The 19522-nt window shown below is 35.3% G+C and overlaps 1 protein-coding gene across 1 annotated transcript in view; it reads left to right on the top strand.

Annotated features, from left to right (window-relative positions):
* Positions 1-19522, top strand: part of UBE3C (ubiquitin protein ligase E3C) — an 80318-nt gene that overhangs the window by 13947 nt on the left and 46849 nt on the right. The window contains exons 4-13 of the mRNA XM_074899925.1: positions 73-219; positions 1924-2039; positions 3901-4058; positions 6075-6228; positions 7014-7234; positions 7598-7752; positions 9816-10003; positions 16978-17064; positions 17748-17905; positions 18480-18712. Of these exons, the coding sequence (XP_074756026.1) occupies positions 73-219; positions 1924-2039; positions 3901-4058; positions 6075-6228; positions 7014-7234; positions 7598-7752; positions 9816-10003; positions 16978-17064; positions 17748-17905; positions 18480-18712 (1617 nt within the window). The remainder of the gene's footprint in view (positions 1-72; positions 220-1923; positions 2040-3900; positions 4059-6074; positions 6229-7013; positions 7235-7597; positions 7753-9815; positions 10004-16977; positions 17065-17747; positions 17906-18479; positions 18713-19522) is intronic.

The raw sequence follows: 19522 nt of genomic DNA on the forward strand, positions 1-19522 counted from the left end.
AATGAAGTTTTTTAAAATTTTGTGGTTTTAGTTTAAATCATAACCATTATTTATATATGTCTTATTTTTAAGTACTCTATCCAAAGAAGTGAATTTGATCGCTGTGCTGATTTGGCCCAATCTGGAGGAACTTTTTCCACTGCTAATGGAGCTAATTTGACTCTTTTAGTTCGTCAGTTACTTTTTTTCTATAGACAGAATGAGGATTCTAAGCGTTTGGTGAGTACTGTTACATACTTTGATCCATATTACTTTTATTTCATTCACTTTTAAAGTACTCTTTCACATAAAAGATTTTGAAGGGATGCACAACCAGCTTTGACCACTTCAGTAAATTCATTTAAGAATTCTGGCTTTTGCTGGCTAGCACTCTGCTATTTTTGGTTTAGACAGAATAACCTAAAATTGCATTTTGTATTTGCACACACATGCAGATACACAAAAATCTGAAATGAAGCCTTGAAAAATTCTGTGTGTATTACAGTAATTAATTAAAAATAATATACTTCTAGAATTTATTTTTTAAACAATATTTTCTACTTAGCCCTCTGGTAATTGCTAAGGTATTTGGGTTGGGTTTTTTTCTCATGGGTTAATAATGCTGGCATATCGTGAGGTTGCTGCAAACTTCCCACTCCTGTTTAACATCTTTATTGATGATCTAGACGAGGGGGGGATCGAGTGCACCCTCAGTCAGTTTGCAGATGACACCAAGCTGGGTGGGAGTGTTGATCTGCTCGAGGGTAGGGAGGCTCTGCAGAGAGACCTGGACAGGCTGGAGCCATGGGCTGAGGCCAACTGGAGGAGTTTCCATAAGGCCAAATGTCGGGGCTGCCCTTGGGCCACAACAACCCCCAGCAGCGCTACAGGCTTGGGGAGGAGTGGCTGGAGAGCTGCCAGTCAGAGAGGGACCTGGGGGGGTTGATTGACAGCCGGCTGAACAGGAGCCAGCAGTGTGCCCAGGGGGCCAAGAAGGCCAATGGCATCCTGGCTTGTGTCAGCAATAGCGTGGCCAGCAGGGACAGGGAAGGGATCTTACCCCTGGACTCGGCACTGGTGAGGCCGCCCCTCGATTCCTGTGTTCAGTTTTGGGCCCCTCACTCCAAAAAGGACATTGAATGACTCGAGCGTGTCCAGAGAAGGGCAACGAAGCTGGTGCAGGGTCTGGAGCACAGGTGGTACGGGGAGCGGCTTGAGGGAACTGGGGGTGTTTAGTCTGGAGAAGAGGAGGCTGAGGGGAGACCTCATCGCCCTCTACAGCTCCCTGAAAGGAGGCTGCAGAGAGCTGGGGATGAGTCTCTTTAACCAAGTAACAAGTGACAGGACAAGAGGGGATGGCCTCAAGTTGCACCAGGGAAGGTTTAGACTGGATATTAGGAAGTACTTCTTTCCAGAACAGGTTGTTGGGCGTTGGACTGGGCTGCCCAGGAAGGTGGTGGAGTCCCCATCCCTGGAGGTGTTTAAGAGTCGGGTTGACACAGCACTGAGGGATCTGGTGTAGTTGGGAACTGTCAGTGTTAGCTTAATGTTTGGACTGGATGATCTTCAAGGTCTTTTCCAACTTAGATGATTCTGTGGTTCTGTGATTCCCAAATGTACAAGTAAGTGTGATTCATAGCAGGTATTACTAATGGATGTTAAAGAATTATGCCAATTTTAAAACAAAAAAATAACAGATAAATGTGTTGCAAGAGTAAAGTTATTTGTAGATGTATTTCACTCAACTTTAAAAGTTTGGTACTAGCAATCATCTAGTTCATGTTGTGTAAAATTTTTTTTTTTCTCAGCCGAATAGTGTTGTCTTTCTTTGTGGTTTGTAATTCCTCCAAAGGTATCCAAACCAGTATTGAAGTATTATCTGTGTTGCAATAAATAATGTGACCACTTGTTATAGACAGTAAACTTGTGCATATCTTTTTCTAGGTATGGATGTGTCAGAATTTGATTAAACAGAGTTCTCAGTTTGTTAAGCAATTGGATGGTCCAGACAGACTTACTTGCTTATTCCAAATAAAAAGACTGTTGGGGCTGTGTTGCAGGTAAATTCTTTTTACTATGTGCTACCATATCAAAAGGTTCAGAAGTTATGTTGGGCACTTGTTAGTTTCTTTTTCCAGCAGGTGAAGTATTAAATATAAGTTTATTTTATGGAGAGGACTCTTTATGTTAAATATATGTGTAAGCAGGCCATGGCATAGGATACTTGTTCCTATGTAAGAACAGTGAAATGTTCTTAAGCGACATTGACTTTCAAGTTCAACATGTGTTTAAAGGATACCCTGCCTAGGGATAGGTTTAACTGTTTGCACATAGTGTTATCATTAGCAATATTTGTGTAAGTCAAAATGTTTTCTTGGAAGTGATGGTGATTAGAAGATACCATCTGAGTTAGACTAATGTTCCAATGATATGCATTGGATATATTTTGTTTTAAAACTAAAATTATTTCAGATGCCTTTCTTCGCACTTTGTTTTGAATTTAGAGGAGGTTAAGCAGCTACATTATTGGCTTCAGCAGTATATTTATTATTCGTAGTGGAGGATCCCAGGAAGGTAAATATATCAGTGTGACTTGAATAGCTGGCAGCTAAAGCTTAGTTTTAGAAAACAATATATTTGCTCTTCTTAGTAATAGTTACACTCTCCAGAACTTTAAGATATTTTTTTTTCTTTTAATGTCGAAGCTTTTCTAGAAAATTGTTTAATTCAAGTCACTGAACCTTGTGTTCTTGTAATTGTGTTTGTTGTATGTATAATAAACACTGACACCAGAGACAAAAACCTGACTGGTGAGCTTGGAAGTCCAGGTACAGTGGAACACACCTGTGGTGTTACTGGGTTGAATTGTACATTTTCACTACAGTTGAAATTGTTGTTTTGTAAATGCAGCTTTTAGCATTCCCACTCTCCCTTTCTGACTGGGTGATGTGGGAAAACAAAAGGAGTGGAAGGGCTGGTCCTGCCTTATACATACAGGGAGAATGGAGGAAGAAGCTCTTCTTAACTTTACCTTGCTAACATAGTGATGCATGTCTGTACTTGCTTTCTGAGCTACTTTAATTTTCTGCAAAACCCCAGAAAGTGAGCAGTGAGGCAGGTAGACAAAAAAGTGTTTCCCTGGGAGAAGTAAGTTCAGATTCATGAGAACCTATAGCTTTTGATGCTATGGTAAAAAGGTGACTGTGTAACATCATAGCAAAAAATGGTAGGTTTTTTTCTGTTTAGTGAAACGTCTTGCTATGGTGTCAAAATAATTTTTGCTGATAGGTCCCGTCTTCCTGAACGTCTGAGAAAGAAAGCACATTGTTAGTGCAACATGCCTATATACATCTCATACTAACAAATCTTTTAATTCTAAACAGGCTCTTAATCTTCACCATTTCTGTGGTTACTGGTAGTTGTTTCATAAGCAACTTGCTAAAAGAATGGGAATGGTTGTATTTTTCATATTTCAGTCTGTAATCAAAGGCATATTGTTCTAGTTACGCATATGACGTTCCCCAGCATTTTTTCCCAGCCCATATTGCTCTGGGGCTTTCATGGCTTTACTTTTAATATTGGTAGTAATACATGTTGGAAAAACATGTATTATTCTTTGCTTCTCCTCCAGTTTGTGCAGTAGACCTCCAAACTTTCAAGTCACTGAAAGCAAGAATTGAGTAGGATTTAAAGATAGAATGCTGTATTTATAGAAACCCTAAAATCAGAAATGATTATTGTAAAGGTGCCAACAAAAAGATGTAGCTAAACTACTGAGAACACTTGGAAACCAGGTAGAAATAAGTCATTTTAATGTGAATGTGAAAAGTTTTTTTCAATTTTATTTTTCAGTGTACATACGCCTCTGGTGAAATAAGAGAAATACCTTGTTAAATAATTTTGATTTCATTTCATTTATAGGCTATTGCAAAATTGTAACGATGACAGTCTGAATGTTGCACTTCCTATGAGAATGCTTGAGGTATTTTCATCTGAGAATACGTATTTGCCTGTTTTACAAGATGTCAGCTATGTGACATCATTAATTGAACAAATTTTGCACTACATGATTCAAAAAGGTGAGTAGCTAGGAACTAGGAGTTCTGGGAAATACTCAGAAATGAAACAGAACATGTAGTACCTGAAGACCGTGCTGTATAATCACATTTTTGCCTTTTTACCACAGACATGATGAATTAAGTGCTGCATACACTAACCTATGCATTACATGGATATTTTGCTTGTAATGAGGTCACTGCTTGAGAAATTATTGTTTGATTTCTTTGGAAATTCTGTTTATAAATTGAATATTCTACCAAGTTACTTATACAGACTTTTACCGCAGATTTTGAGAGTAGGTGGATATCTAAGCTTTAGCTGTGTGAAAGTTGGGCACTGTGTTGCAGTACTGCTCTCTATAACTGCTAACGTTCATTATTATCACAAATTGGAATTACCTTTTTATCCTGCTAATGCTGGTGACACCTTAGCAAAGAGATGGTGACCTAGCTTTTATTTCCCTCCTACCATCACAAGCAAAACTGTTTGCTAAACTGCAATGAGTTACACCTGTGCAAACATATTGGAAGTTAATGAATTGTGTAGTTAGCTCCAAAATTATGTTTTGTCTCAGAGAAACTTTATTGCTCTGGGAATGTGGGGAAAAAAATAATTTGGCTTTCTGATACTGTAGCTTGAGTTTGCAAGACTTGCAGATGGGTAGAAAAGACAAAAACATTATGAAATAAACATCTTGGATCCAGTTTCATTGGTATAAAGCACAAAAAGAGCACCTTCCACTTTGTTAATTGGTGGAATAATTCTGTGTAAATTTTAAAATACATTCAGTGGACTCTAGGCTATCTTACCCTGTTATTGAGGATTTGGTTTTAACTACTACATGTTGAAGTCACTGTGAGGGGAAAAAAAAAAAAGTTACTGTTATTGTAGCACATCTATTTTTCTTGCCTAGACATAGCTAAAACTATAGAAGTATTTGTGTTTGTCTCATTGCTTACCCTATAATAAATATATCTTCCAAAATAATTTTCTTCTTTTAGCATAATATTCAGTCCTCACAACTGATACATGAAACTTTATCAAGGTGTTAGATTATAAATTTTAGTAAATACTTCAACTTTCTGATCACTTACAATAAAAAAAGAGGTGGCTGTGTGCAACTATAAACTGTCTCCTAATCATTTATGATGGTTAATTTGTAAATAATCTGTAATCATCTTTTATTAGCATATGTTTTTGCATATAATTTGTCTTCCATGTGCGTCTTGTCAGCATTGCTAAGTTATTCCTTTATGGTGACTTCCACTTGTTACATTGTTTGTCAAGTTAGGTAGTCCCCAACAAAGGGTCTTAGGCTGGACCCCTCAGTGATATGATACTATTTATGCGTTTACCATAGTCATGGAACTTGCATCTTAGTTTAGGAGTTCTTTGAGCAGGAGGAAGTTGGCTTAAGAAGAATGAAATCATGTGATTTGTACTTAAGTGACACAAAACCAGATTACCCTCTATGCATGTCTTTATGGCTTGGGTGGTAATGCATTTTATTACTGTTTGAGAGGTCCTTGTTTAGGAAACAGTAATTGTATTCTTCAGCCTGCTAAGGCAAGGTGTTTACAGAATTGAGACATTCTGCCAACAGGACTCAGTTACTTGTATGATGCAGTCATATTTTGGAATACAGGGGACAATGAATCCTTTCTGAAAGGTTGCAAGAACAGCTGTCAAAAACATGACAAGAGTCACTTGGAGGAGAACATTTTTTTCATAGGTCATTGTTTAAAAAAATCAAATTTTTCACTTCAGCAGGAGTGATTGGTCTTTGAAAATCAAACTGGCTCTGAATGCAGTGATCTAGTTATGATTTTATGAAGTGATGTTTCCAAAGAGGTTTCTGATATATCCTGTTAGTTATATGAATGTGACTTGGACTACTGTAAAATGTCTTCCTAAGTAAAGTGTCATGCAGTGCATTGTAAGGTATTTTTCAGGTTAATGTTAGGTATATAAGTTGTTTTATACATAAAAGAAGAAAAATAATACTGTATTTAAAAAGTGATATTTCTTATTTGCAGGCTACTACAAGTCGCTGTATTTGTTAATTAACAATAAGCTTCCCTCCAGTATTGAGTATTCTGATGTTTCTCGAGTCCCTATTGCAAAAATACTTCTGGAGAATGTTCTGAAGCCATTGCACTTTACATATAGCTCATGTCCAGAAGGTGCAAGGTAAACAAAGATAGTATTACATACCTGTATACTTATTTGTTATTGTCAGAGGTGTGCAGTTTGTTGTTGTTCAGTGTCTAGTTATTCTTTCAGTGCAGTTTGTTGCTTTATTTGCAATAGTAATGATTTTTTGGTAGTGCTGTACCTTGATGAAACAATGTACTGTGTTTAAGAAAAAAGGCAATAAAATGCTGAAGAGTACAATAAACAGCACAGAACAGCAGGTATCACAATACATAAGAACATAGGTGTAGAAAAACTTAGAGAGCAGAGATGCAGCTAAGGGTAGATGAAAAGAATTTTAGAGTTAAAAAGAACTTTGACAGGAGCTGAGGTTTATGTAGAGAAATAACTAAATCATACAAACAGAAAGAGTCACATATGTAGAAAGATGGAACAAAAATCAAATTCTGGTTGTATCACAGGTGACTTGTGTTAAAGGAGTGTTTTTAGGGAAAAATGACTAATTGTGCTTTTTAAATTTATTTTTTATTTCAAGATTATAGACAATTAATTTAACTTCACAATAGTTTTCTGTGAGTTCCTGAAAAGTTTAAAGGATAAAATTACATATAAGATCATCAGAAATAGGTTGTAGTATAAGCAGTTATTTTTTAAAAATCTGAGAAATCTGGTTTATTAGCACACGATTAATGGAGTGTATGCATCCTTGCAGTCTTTTTAATGGATGTGTTCAAAATTCCAGATTGATCTATTATTCCATGGATTTAATTGTGGGAAACTTTGCCTGTATCTTCTATAAAGAAAATTTTTCTTCATTTCAGGCAGCAGATTTTTGCAGCCTTCACAGAGGAGTTTCTGGCAGCACCTTTTACAGATCAGATATTCCATTTCATCATTCCAGCGCTTGCTGATGTGCAGACCATTTTCCCTTATGAACTCTTTCTGAATGCACTATTATTAGCAGAAAGTGGGTGTTCAAGAAGACGTGATCAAGCCCCATGGCTTTTTTACTTTGTGTTAACAGTTGGAGAAACATATTTGGGTGAGAAGGCTGAATGGCCAATTCATTATTTTTTTGTATTTGACATAATATTATGTTATGTATTATAATTTATGTTATATAGAACATATATGTATGTGTATCATAATATACGTATTATAATTATGTTATATAATTGTTATGTATTTCACAACATGGTTCATTGCCAAGCCAAAAGGACAGTTTGTGGATAAAAGCCTTGGAGAGATCTGTTTTATTAGCTATTCTTACCCCTTTCAGTAAAAAATACCCTTAATTTGGGAAGATTTGGCATGATGCATTTTGGTTAGGTACTTCTGGTCAAATATATTTTATAGTACAGTGTGATCTGGCTAACCATCTTTTATTTCAATCTATGTGCTATAGGATCCCTTTCAGAGGAAGGACTTCTTGTGTATTTGAGGGTACTCCAGACTTTTCTCTCTCAGCTGCCTGTGTCTCCTGCTGGTACAAATTGTCAAGATGCAAACAGTGATTCTGAAGATGAGGATGAAGAGATCAGTAAAATGACAACTACACCAGTAAGCACTACAGAATTTCTCTGAATGAATTTGTATTACAGCAGCAGCAAAGAGAGGCAACAACATAATCATCGTAAGCCTAGTATTTTTCTAGTTATGTGTAAAAGGGAGTATGTTTACTTCTTAAAAATAGATGGCTGCTCACTGTAAGCAAATGAAACTGGTTGCTTACATTAAAACCAAAACCATTACTATTATGAGAAATCTTAAAGTACAGGTTAGTGTACTGAAGGACAGAGCTTTTATTTAACAAAAAAAGTTTAAACTTCTCTTCTTTAAATTTGTATTTTACAGATACTGTGTTATTCTCAGTATTCTTTATGTCCACGATGATGCTATCATGAAACATAACCAACCTGATCTTCCAGCTTAGTATTTTCATATTTTTTTTCTTATGGAAATATTACAAGTTCAGCTACAGTCTTTACCCTGTAGAATTAGCTCTGTATTTAAATATATCCACTGCCTTGAATACCCTCAAAGGGGGAACACCTGCTTTCTATAATAACGTATAGAGACTGTATTATAAATAGAACTTTTGACTACAGTTAAAATTCCGCCAGTAAAATTAATCTGTGCTAACATTAACCACCTAACACTCCAATCAAGGCTTTGAACAACCAGAGTTGGAGAGATGTAAATTCAACAGTTTCTTACTGGCCTTTATATAATCTCTCAAAAGACACTGCCATTCAAAGGACTTATGCAGTGTGCAGTCTTTCCTTGTGAAATGTGTGAAAATTCACCATATTCAGCTTTCATTAAAAAAAAAAGCCTCATAGGTTACTTTGCCTCCCCACACTGAGCTGGAAATTCTAGATTTCTGTGTCTCTTGGGCATTCTAAGGCTTCCTGGAATTTTCTTGGTGGAATGTTGAAAGCAAAAGCATACTAGCTCTTCTAAGAGATACTGTTCCTGTAATGCCTCTGTACATTTTGGTGTAAGGTGATGTACGTTTCTGAAAGATGCAGCATTTTTAAGACATTGATATTGAGAGTAGCCTCTTACAAAGAGCCATACTGCTGGGGAATAGCTTTACTTGTGCATTATTAGATGCAGTGTGTTACTGTTATCCCAAAATCTTGCCAAGATAGTGTGAATAAAATACTTAATTTGCCAGACACGCACATGCTGTGTGTGGTGTAAATATTAGCAGATTGTACTTGTGGCTTAGAGAGATTGGGGATTAGTTAAAAACAAAGCATAAATTTCTGTTCACAGGTAATTTACAGTAATTTGTAAATTAGAGAATATCTTCTCTGAGGAGGTTTTAATACATATGACTATTTATTACAATATATTTTCCTTATGTTTCTCCTGTGAGGTTTTTATGTATTTCGTATTTTCATACATGCCTGTTTTACAAAAAAAAAAAAGGGTGTTAGGTGGGGAATCCCTCTTTCTTAAAAATTCATAATTCACTAACTTGTATTTTTCAATGAGCCAGGGCAATTTGCTTTGTTGGGGGCAAGATAAAGAAAGAGAGAAAGTAAGGAAAAGAAAAGGTTGAGCTTCACTCAGTTCCAGGCCAAGAAATAGCGTTCCTCTGCCTACACTTCTGGTACTACCCAGATATGTACTAGCCACCCTGAAGTTTTTTGTTGTTTGTTAACCCCTGGATTATGAATATGATTATGAATATGCAAATACTTATACTTTGTAAAGGAACTTAGAGTAGATATTCATTTATGGATTTAATCTCCAATGCTGCTGATGACAGTGGGGAAGAGATGACTATTCACATAAATGATCTTGCCTTATTGTATCCAAGTCTTGCAGAACATGCTTACATTAAAGGGAGTCTTTCCCACGGGCCTAAGTGAAAAGATCAATACCACAACCCAACAGTTGCTTACCTACAGATTTAAGTTGGCTCTTGGGTCAGATACTTTAAGAATGCTACTGGGATATATATATATATATATATGTGTTTACATTTTAGTTACTGTACAAGAAGACTTTATGTTCTAGTGAAATTCTAAAGTATGGTGTTTTTTTTTTAAAAAGGGGGTAATTGATCATTAAAAAGACTTAAAGCAAATTTTCCTTTGGTGTGTTTGTAGGGTGATGGCAGAATATCAGTTCAGTACATAACTGAAGAGTGTCTAAAGAAATTGGATACAAAGCAGCAGACAAACACTCTGCTGAATATGGTTTGGAGAGATTCAGCTAGTGAAGAGGTCTTTACCCTGATGGCATCAATCTGCCACACGCTAATGGTACAACACCGAATGATGGTGCCAAAAGTCAGGCAAGTATAAATGATAGTGATGTTGAACTGTTGTACATCTAAAATGGATTTTATTAGCTAAACTTGTTTTAAATACCCCGTGGGTTTTTTTCCTGTGTTTTCTTTTATGATCAGATGAAATAAATGAGAATGTCAGAATTTAAATAATAATTCCAGGCAAATCAAAGAGCGGATTCTTTTTTTCTTATTTTAATTCTTGTTCATTGTGCTCTCTTCAGAGTGATAGCTGAATGCAAAAGTGTAAGCTCTGTTTAGTACTTGCAAATAAATTAGTATTCTATCACCACATTGAGGACTATGGAACAGGGAGTGTTTGTGATCAGAAAATCACATACAAAAAGGGATTGCGGAGGTTCTTGAAGGGAGTTTATCTGTCTACTTGCCCAGAGGTGTTAAGTGTCGTTCTATCAGAAGTTTGTCTAGCTTGTTTTTAAAACTTTCAGTGGTATGGATTCCACAGTCTCTCTAGCTAGCTGAGTGTTGAAACCAACTTGTTCTCTACCCTCTTTAGTATATATCCAATATCTCTCTTGCTACAAATTAAAATGATTCCCAACTACTGAAAGTCACTGTTGTTGTTTGGGAAGGGCTTTGGCACCTGAGATGGACATAAAAGACTTGTTTGTTTCTACAGCATTCTTTTACAAAATCTGCAAATCACAAATATCAGTAACAATGAAAGATTTTTGACCTTTTTGTTATCAGACTAAGACCCATCAGTATTAACACTGTTCTGGTGCAAGTAGTTCTGAATAAGTATGTAGTTGCTGGTAGTAAAGTAAGTATTTAGGGAATGCTGTAAACATAATCAATTCAAACTGCATTGTAAACAGTGATACAGAAAACTAATTAGGTGCTATCTTAGCCCAATGGTGTTTATAGCTGTTAGAGGAAGTAAGATGTCAGTGAAACTGTGATCCCTCGATTAGGGTAATTAGGTCTTTGTAGACTAATTGCATTAGAGCAGGATGTGAGACCTGAAGATCATAGCAGCAGTTGAATTAGTATGCCTGCTTTATTGTTGCAAGTAGTACATTGCCTTGGATAGTAATTACTGAGTTTAAATGCATCACTGCTTTGACTTGAGGTTTGCTGGTGAACTGTGTGGAAAAGGGTGTGTAATGAATAAAGAAGTCCCACAGAACTTTAATTATATGAGTATGGCATCTATTTCCTCTGAGAAGCTGTATTGGGTCTTTGCAGTTATTTGTGATAACAAAGTAGTTACACATTGGATAAATACAGGAGTTATGAAAGCTCTACTCAACATTGTATAACAGAAAGCAACTTACAAATTTTAACTTTTGAATAGCTTCAAAATAGTTGAGTGCACCAATTTTAGAAATAAGTTGTAGAGGTAGTGGTATTTGTGTCAGTAATACCAATGGAATTACTTTCATGGTCAAAATTAAGTTAATTCACTGGTAAATTAAAGTAGACATTTAATTACTAGTTTAGACTTCCAAGTCAATTTTAAGTGTTGGGTTTGCTAGGCATCATTGTGTCAGGAGGTGTCAAATCTTTTGTCCTATTCTCAGTGCATTATAGACCTGGCCTAAGTTACCGAGCAGCTATTGACTGTTTTTCAAAGGACATGTGATGCTTGTTTTAAAGGTAGTAAGCATTGTGCCATTTCAAAAGACAACTGAAAGATTTTTCACTGTTGATTTCCACTTTTTTTTAATTGCTTGATGATTTTTTTATTGCCCAAATAATTTTGTCAAATGTAATGATAGTCTTTTGAACGACACTTCACGTGTTTTGAAACTTAACTTTTAAATTACTTAATATGAAAGTATATCTATTTAATTAAACCATGTAGGAACAGTTAAGCGGAAATATTTTATTTAAGATTATTTTTAATGCATTCTAAGAGCTCAGAAATGCTCTTTTATGTTCTATTTGGAAACATACTGGGTCAAGTGATTTAAAACATTGAAAAGGTTGTTACAAAGACCACTTATTTAACAGCATTTACAACTGTAATAGAAAATAATGATAATTTAAAACATAGAGGCTGCAAATCTGCAAAGTGGGATGCTGGATAAAGAGCATAATAACTGAAAATAACTTTTCAATAACTAAAGAAAATTAGGCTAAAGTTAACACAGGCTTTTGAAAGGAAACAACAAATACTTCTGTATTGTTTTAATAGTTCTGAGGCTTTTTTCCTTCTTGAAAAAAGGTAAGAAACTCATAGTATAGACTTATGTCACTACATTCAAGCTTTTTTTTTTTCTTGTGTCTTACCAGTACATCTTTGATTTGACTGATGATGAGAACATTGGTGTTGCTGCTTTAGTTTGGTAGTTTTTTTGGTTTTGCAAAAGAGACCAAGAGAGAACAGGACACCCGAAAGTACAATGTAGTGTTGAACAGAAGCAACAAGCCTCTAAAGTTTGTTTCTGATTCTCTACAGAGTGGTGGGATCCATATGTGGATTACTGGAAAAGCACATTGCTTTGGGTTAGTTGTAAGAATTCTGATAAATTCTGAATTAAGTCCTGGAAAGATGCAATTAAGCCCAATTAAAGAAAAAGGCCACAAGACTGGAAAAAGTTAGCTGTAGCTAATGTTAAGTAAACTAGATGAGAGGTGTAGAGTAAAATACTGATTGTGAAGAACTCATTGGGAATTGTACTTGTTTTCAGAAGTGCGGGGCTTTCATCTTTTCACTGTAAAGTTTAGATACATTATGGAATACAGTTATTAAAGAGAAATATTGAATCTTGGAATGTAGTTCTTATTATAAAGAGATTTGCATGAATTTTGTTCATCAAAACTGTGCTTCAAATAACTGGTAAATTCTGTTTCTGCAAAATATTTAGGGGTGTAATTTAATACCATAGGCTTCAGGTCATGTCTACAGTTTAATATTAAATAGTGAGGGAAAATGTGTTTGTGACTATACGTTACTACTGTTTAATTAACATAACACTGCTAACCTTAACCTGTGGTTGAAAATTGTTTGAAAAACTGACATTCTGGTGTAGTATGAGTAGCCTGTCTTCATACATGTGCTGAAGATACTTAGGCTTGAGGCTGTTTTAGTAAGTCTTTAGGGAATGTTCTTACACTGTTGTGTTTTTCTTAAAACCAAAATAATTGTATGTGATTTTTTTTTAATTTTTTTTTTTTTTTTAAGCTTCACTTTACATTCTTGGTCCAATACAAGGAGAGGCAGAAGCATAAAGCAGCCTGAAGAGTGGTACAACTCATTTAATGCTGGCTTTGCATGCTCTCTCGTACCTGTGACACCTTGCAGTTCTGAAGTGTCAGAATCCACTGCTCCAGCAGCAGTGACCTTATGCAGACTGTATGAGCTCCTCTCATTCTAGTGTATTCTCTTCATTAACTTAAATGGTCTCAGTGGGAAACTGGGCCCAATTTATGACCTAGACTGAAAATCTTGCCTTTAACTAATTAACTTGTAGTGGTGCCTCAGCTAAATTAAGCTTAATGGGTCATTTAATCTGTCCCATTGCACAGGAGGAATTTGACACTTTTTAAACCAGAGGTGCCCAAAATACTGTTCTGGCGAGTACACATAAATCATGTAGCCTTTGTGGACAATTAGATACCTACAGAGAGAAGCAAGGTTTTAAATAAATGATCATTATGTATTTACTTTTGGGAGCAGATAATTTAATTTGGTATGATTAAACCAGATACTGAACAGAAGTCATTGGAGTGAATTTAACTCTATCATAGCCATGTATGACAATCTCATAATAAAGAAGTTGGTGGTATGCAATGAGATTTTCAAGAATAACTGTTTGGTTTGTTTTTAGAATAGTACAAATATTGAAAGTAAAACCTGTGAGTTAGATTATAAAAATTTACATAAAATGAAATGATGTCTAGTCTTTTTGATTTCTAGTGTGTTTGTGTTTTCTTCTTTAAAGGAAAAAGTGATCAAGATTGTATGGACACTCAAGCTTTGCATTAACTGATCTCTAAACTTTGTGGATATGTTATGCAGTTTATCAGGAATTATTATTTTGTGCTGTGTCATTTTAATGTAGGGTCTGTCTGGAAATGCTGTTTTTGAGCAGATGCACATGTTTTCTCTGCCAAAGAAAAAGACCCAGGGAGATAGATTTTGACCTAGTTTAATTCTAAAAGTTTTTATTTTTTTATTTCTTAATTTTTTAATTTAAATTTTTTAGGCTTTTTCATCTTTTTTTTCCAATGTGAAGCCAAAAATTTTGAGACTTCACTACAGCTAATTTCTTGAACTTTTGCAGAGATATGACATTTCAAGGCCATCCTTGCACTCTGTGTGTGTGGTTTTTTGTTAACAATTGTTATCTTCTACTTTGAAAGCCAATTTCTATACTTTGAGTGGGAGAGTAGTGGATTCTATCTGCTGTCATTCCTTTCACAATGGATTATGTTTCAGGTGTATCTAGTGATGTAAAACTTTTGTAACACAAGGCCTAATTCGCCCTTCTCTGTTTAGTTTGCAGTTTCATGTTTATTTTCTGGTAATAGTATAGAAACTTTAGAATTGATTAATTAATCTGCTTCATATTTCATAGGTATTTCATATTGACAAAATGGGCCATATGATAACATCTTCTACCAAATTTGCATTCTTGTATTTAACCAGATTTTCAGGGAAGGGAAATGTGAAAGTTGAATACATTCAGGATTTCTGGAATTGGGCCATGAAATATAGCAGGTGCTACAATTGACTGCCTGAATCACGGATATGGAATAAAAATGGCCAAAACTTAGACAAAGGTTATTATTATAAGCTCTTAAGGTTTGTCCTTTTTTCCATTCATTATTGCTGAATATTGCTAGAATGAAAAAATGAATTACATTATGATAGGTTCAGTGTCCATAATGTTTGTTCATTTCTGCTAAAACTATTACATAATTTCCAGGGATGATTGTAAAATTAACAAGTTTTTACTTGGAAGCCCTGTGAGACCTAATGGCACTGTGCCAAATTACTTTTCATTTCAAATATGAGGCTGAAAACTGAAGGTCACTGAGGAAATTTCTCATTTCAGAAACCAAGACATCATTTAGATATTTGAACATTAAAATACAAATCCTTATTCTAACTTAGCCTAGATATAATAAGCCCTTCCTTACATGATAATGTATAATTTCCACCCAAATGTAAAAATAATGTGACTTCAGAAGGAAATAAAATTCCCATGTATCAAATTCAGGTTGAATTTTTTAAAAAATTCCATATACTTAAAGTAAAATTTAATTTTACACTAAAACTTATCTTAAGTTGACATTAGCTGCACTGGCTTCAAATTTGTCTCAAACTTAGTAATGATTACCAACATGCAGCTTCTCTGGAATATGTCAAGCCCCCAGCTCCTTAAACGTAGTGAGTGATCTGTGTATTCAAAATGCAAAGTTTTTGAAACAAGAGGAGTGATATTTCAGCAAGGATGCACTGCAAACCAGAGGTTACTTGCATTTCATTTTCCCTTCTTCTGCATGCTCCCATTCTATTTCCAACTCCTTGTGCCTGTGAAACTCTGTCCTTTCTGTTTATTGAAGAGTTCTGCCCTTCGCCGTGCTACTTTATCCTCACACAGTTCCTTGTCTGTGTGACTAGCTTTTGGTGAATGCATGTGAAGGGACTAGCTGGGTGGATGCACGAGAGAGGCTGTAATTCAGTGAATGCAGCAAAAAGAACCTGCAGGGAACCAGTAAGTGAGGACCAAGAGGCAAATGGCTCTATGCGGTATTTACTTAAGTGGGTGTGTAGGTTTTCTTGCAATTTTTTTGTTTTAATATCTTTAAATGAATTCCTGCTTAAACCATTCTCAAATGATTTTAAGTGTTTATTAATGTCTTTTTTCCTTAATGTTATGTGTGCTTCCTTTCCTTTTGCCATCTGTCAAATTTTGATTTATCCATGTGGTCCGTAATAAAGATTGTTTTTTTCAGGCAGCAGCTAATCTACCATCCCTGCTTCCATGTCCCAGCCTCCTACCTCTTGTATGTGTGGTCAAGGGAATTTTGATACTATTGACCTCTAAGAGGAGATGTGGACCTGAGTATCTGGTTTGCCTTATTTATTCGAATAGTAATTAGGAGACCTAGGAAAGTAGCATTTAGGATAACTAACTGAATATAGTTCTTCAATATCTGCAGAATGAATATTTAGTCCGTCAAATCCTGTTTGGTTTCCTAGAAGACATTAATTGTTTCAGCTGTTTCAACGTTGCTTCCTGCAGGGGAAAAAATAGACTGGAGGAGACTTTGATTCCAGGAAGCTTTTTATTTCTCATTGCTATAAAGAGTTTATTGTGCTGTAATCATTTCTGAAATAATATGGTTGAAGTCGGTCCTGTATATAACTGACTTGTGAATATAAACATTTATTTTTACAGGTGTATAAACCATTTTCTGCCTACATATGGATTAGTGTATTTGTAGCTGTCCTGACAGGCGTTGTTCCACTGATGCTGTTACATTTGTATCTGCCATGCAGAATATACTTGTTCAGTTGCTTATAATTCTAACTCAATAGTTGCTTCTAGCATAAATTAACTGTAAGGTATTTTAATATACTTTTAGCAAAAAATTGGTATGTTTGTTAATGTCAGAAGGACTGCAGAAGTGACCTGTTAACTAGTTGGTGTCGTTTTCTGTGTTAGACTTGAAAAAATTCCCAGATGAATAACTCGGAGTTCATGTTATTTTTATTAATGTGTGTTTAATTCTGGGGAATACTGCAAACTTGGGTTTATATTGTGTGGTTTTTTGCTGAGTTGATGAAAACTTTATTTTAGGTATAAGGATTTATATGCTTGTTTTTCAGTTTTTGGGGCTTTCACCAGATTTGATTAGAATAAGAACTTCCATCTTGGGGGGGAAAAAAAGTTAAATTGTTAATATTTGAGAAATGCTTGACAGAAAAGTTCTTACAGAAGCATTGTATTTTGCAAATAACAGTATTTTGGAACACAGTTTGTTTGAACTTCCTCTTGCAGGCTTCTTTATAGTTTAGCCTTTAATGCCAGATTCCTGAGGCATCTTTGGTATTTGATATCGTCAATGACTACACGAATGATTACAGGGTATGTATTACACCATTTCTGAAACTGAGTCTTTGTAAAAATAGAGCATATCTAGTGAAAAGAGCATGAGGCAGTTAGTGGTATGACAGTGCTTGTGGAAGATGACTAAAACCAGAACTGTTATGGTTATTTAGTTCCTGTGATTTCATAAAACTGAGCAAAATCTTGGACAGTTGTAAATAAATTCTTTACTTAAAACAAGGTGGATGTTCTGTAGTTTTTGGAGTGCTTACTAGCATCAGTATAACAGACACTGATGCCCCAGGTATCTCATCCCAAGTATGTGAGTTTTAGCTCATATACGTTTATTAGTCCAGAAATTGATAGTACCAGAAACATCTTGCCAGGGAACTGAGACACTGGACCTACAGATTTGTGCTGTGATGACATCCAGATTAGTTACTCTCTTTGCTTCGTGTCTGTGTCCTAAACCAGAAAGTACCTGCAATCTGTAATAGTTAAGGTCGAAGTTTATATATCAAGACACTGAGATACTGTAGTGACAGAAACGGACAAAGAGTAACCTTACTTTGCAAGAATGGGAAATAGTACTTACTTAGCTGAGAGTGCTGTCCCTATTTTGCTGTAGGAACTACTACTAAATATTTTTACTAGAATGCTGAAGTTAATCTTTTAGAGTATTTAATTAACCATCTCTTTAATTTTGCATTTTATATTTTGAGGTCTATGGTGCCACTCCTTCAAGTGATTTCAAGAGGCTCTCCAATGTCTTTAGAAGACTCTAGTCGAATTATCCCTCTCTTCTACCTTTTTAGTTCTTTGTTTAGTCATTCACTTATTTCTATTCATGATAATGAATTCTTTGGTGATCCAATAGAAGGTGAGTTTAAAGCATACGAAATAGCAGTACTTTTCAAAATGTGTTTGTGTAAGGCTACAGAGTTTTCTGGGCACTGACTTTCTGACATCTGTGGGGAAGGCTTTTCTGGGCTGACTTGCTGATAGTCCCCTGAGCACTCAGCTGTCAGCTAGCTCTTTCATGGTGATTGCATTTAGAAAAAAGAGGAAAAAAAATGATGGTCTGTACCTTGGGAGACCTAGCTTTACAGGGTCTGATATGGAAGTTCTTAATTATGATAATTTTAAATGAGTTAGTGAAGAGAGTGAAGTTCTTCTGGACTGAACTGGTAGTGTAACATAAAAATTTAACGTAGCAGGAATCACAAAAGCGAGTAAGAGAATATTGTAATTAAAGTAATTGTGACTGCAAACAACAATTACAAGACCTGATTACCTTTATAAATGTGTATTCATTCTCTTTTTTGGTGATGGTTGTTTTCTCTACCTTTAGATTTTGTGTGTGAATACTAAAGTTCCAATGAAATAAGTGGGTTGTTTTTAATAACGAAATGATTAAGAAAAAAATTGTTTAAGGAAACCTCTGCTTTATGTAGTTGTAGGTCAAAGACAATCATCAATGATGCCTTTTACACTAGAAGAGCTTGTAGTATTGTCACGCTGCCTTCGAGATGCATGTTTAGGAATCATAAAGTTGGCTTACCCAGAAACAAAACCAGAGGTTCGTGAGGAATATATTGCAGCATTTAGAAGTGTTGGAGTAACAAAAAATACGGAAATGCAGCAGTGTATACAGACAGAGCAAAAAAGGTGGATCCAGTTATTCAAGGTAAATTATGTGAATTTTTAGAACATATTTAAATACAATTTCCAGGCTTCTGCTGAATATACGAGATTTTAACATATATGCTAAACCTTGAGTGATTAAACTCTGATAACTGTAACAATTATTTTTTTTTTCTCCTGGCAACTCCTAGGTTAAATTTCTTGCTTATCCTGTTTATAAAAAAGTTACTGTGTAGACTATAGGTTTTAACTTGGACTCTCATGTCATTATGACTTCATGTAGATGTGAAATTCTAACTGAATCATATATTTACTCAAGTACTTCTCTATTAGAAGCTTCACTGAACTGGTACCATGCTGTATTGGTTTTGTTGGTGTTCTGCTAAAATTTGTTCGTGCTATTCCTTTGGGTTTGCTGGAATACTAATGGGATGGTGAATCTGGCTTAGCAAATGTAAACTTAATGTATGTTCTTTCTGGATATCTACCAATGTATTTCTGCTAGTTTTATCCATGGCATCATACCTAAGACATGAGTTAAGAGAAGCTGAAAATGTTGGCAAGAAAAAACCTAATATAACTGTTGCTGAAAAGGAGTGCTTGACTTGTCATGAAAATTCTGCAGCAAACACATCTAGTCAGCTAAAATTGCTCATTAAAGAAGTGGGAGCAGAAGAAATGCATTTTCCAAATTGAATGCTAGATTTACAGTCTGTTTAATACTGGCGACCTCTGGTGCACTAATGTTCAGTTCGAGTCATCAGCTGTCCCTTCAGGTCTTTTTATCACTGCTTTTGTCAAGCTATCTATTTAATTGAAAGAAGTTAATTGAATGAAAATGATCAACTAAGCT

This window comes from Athene noctua, chromosome 2 (genome assembly GCF_965140245.1).
Source record: "Athene noctua chromosome 2, bAthNoc1.hap1.1, whole genome shotgun sequence".
NCBI classification, from domain to species: Eukaryota; Metazoa; Chordata; class Aves; order Strigiformes; family Strigidae; genus Athene; species Athene noctua.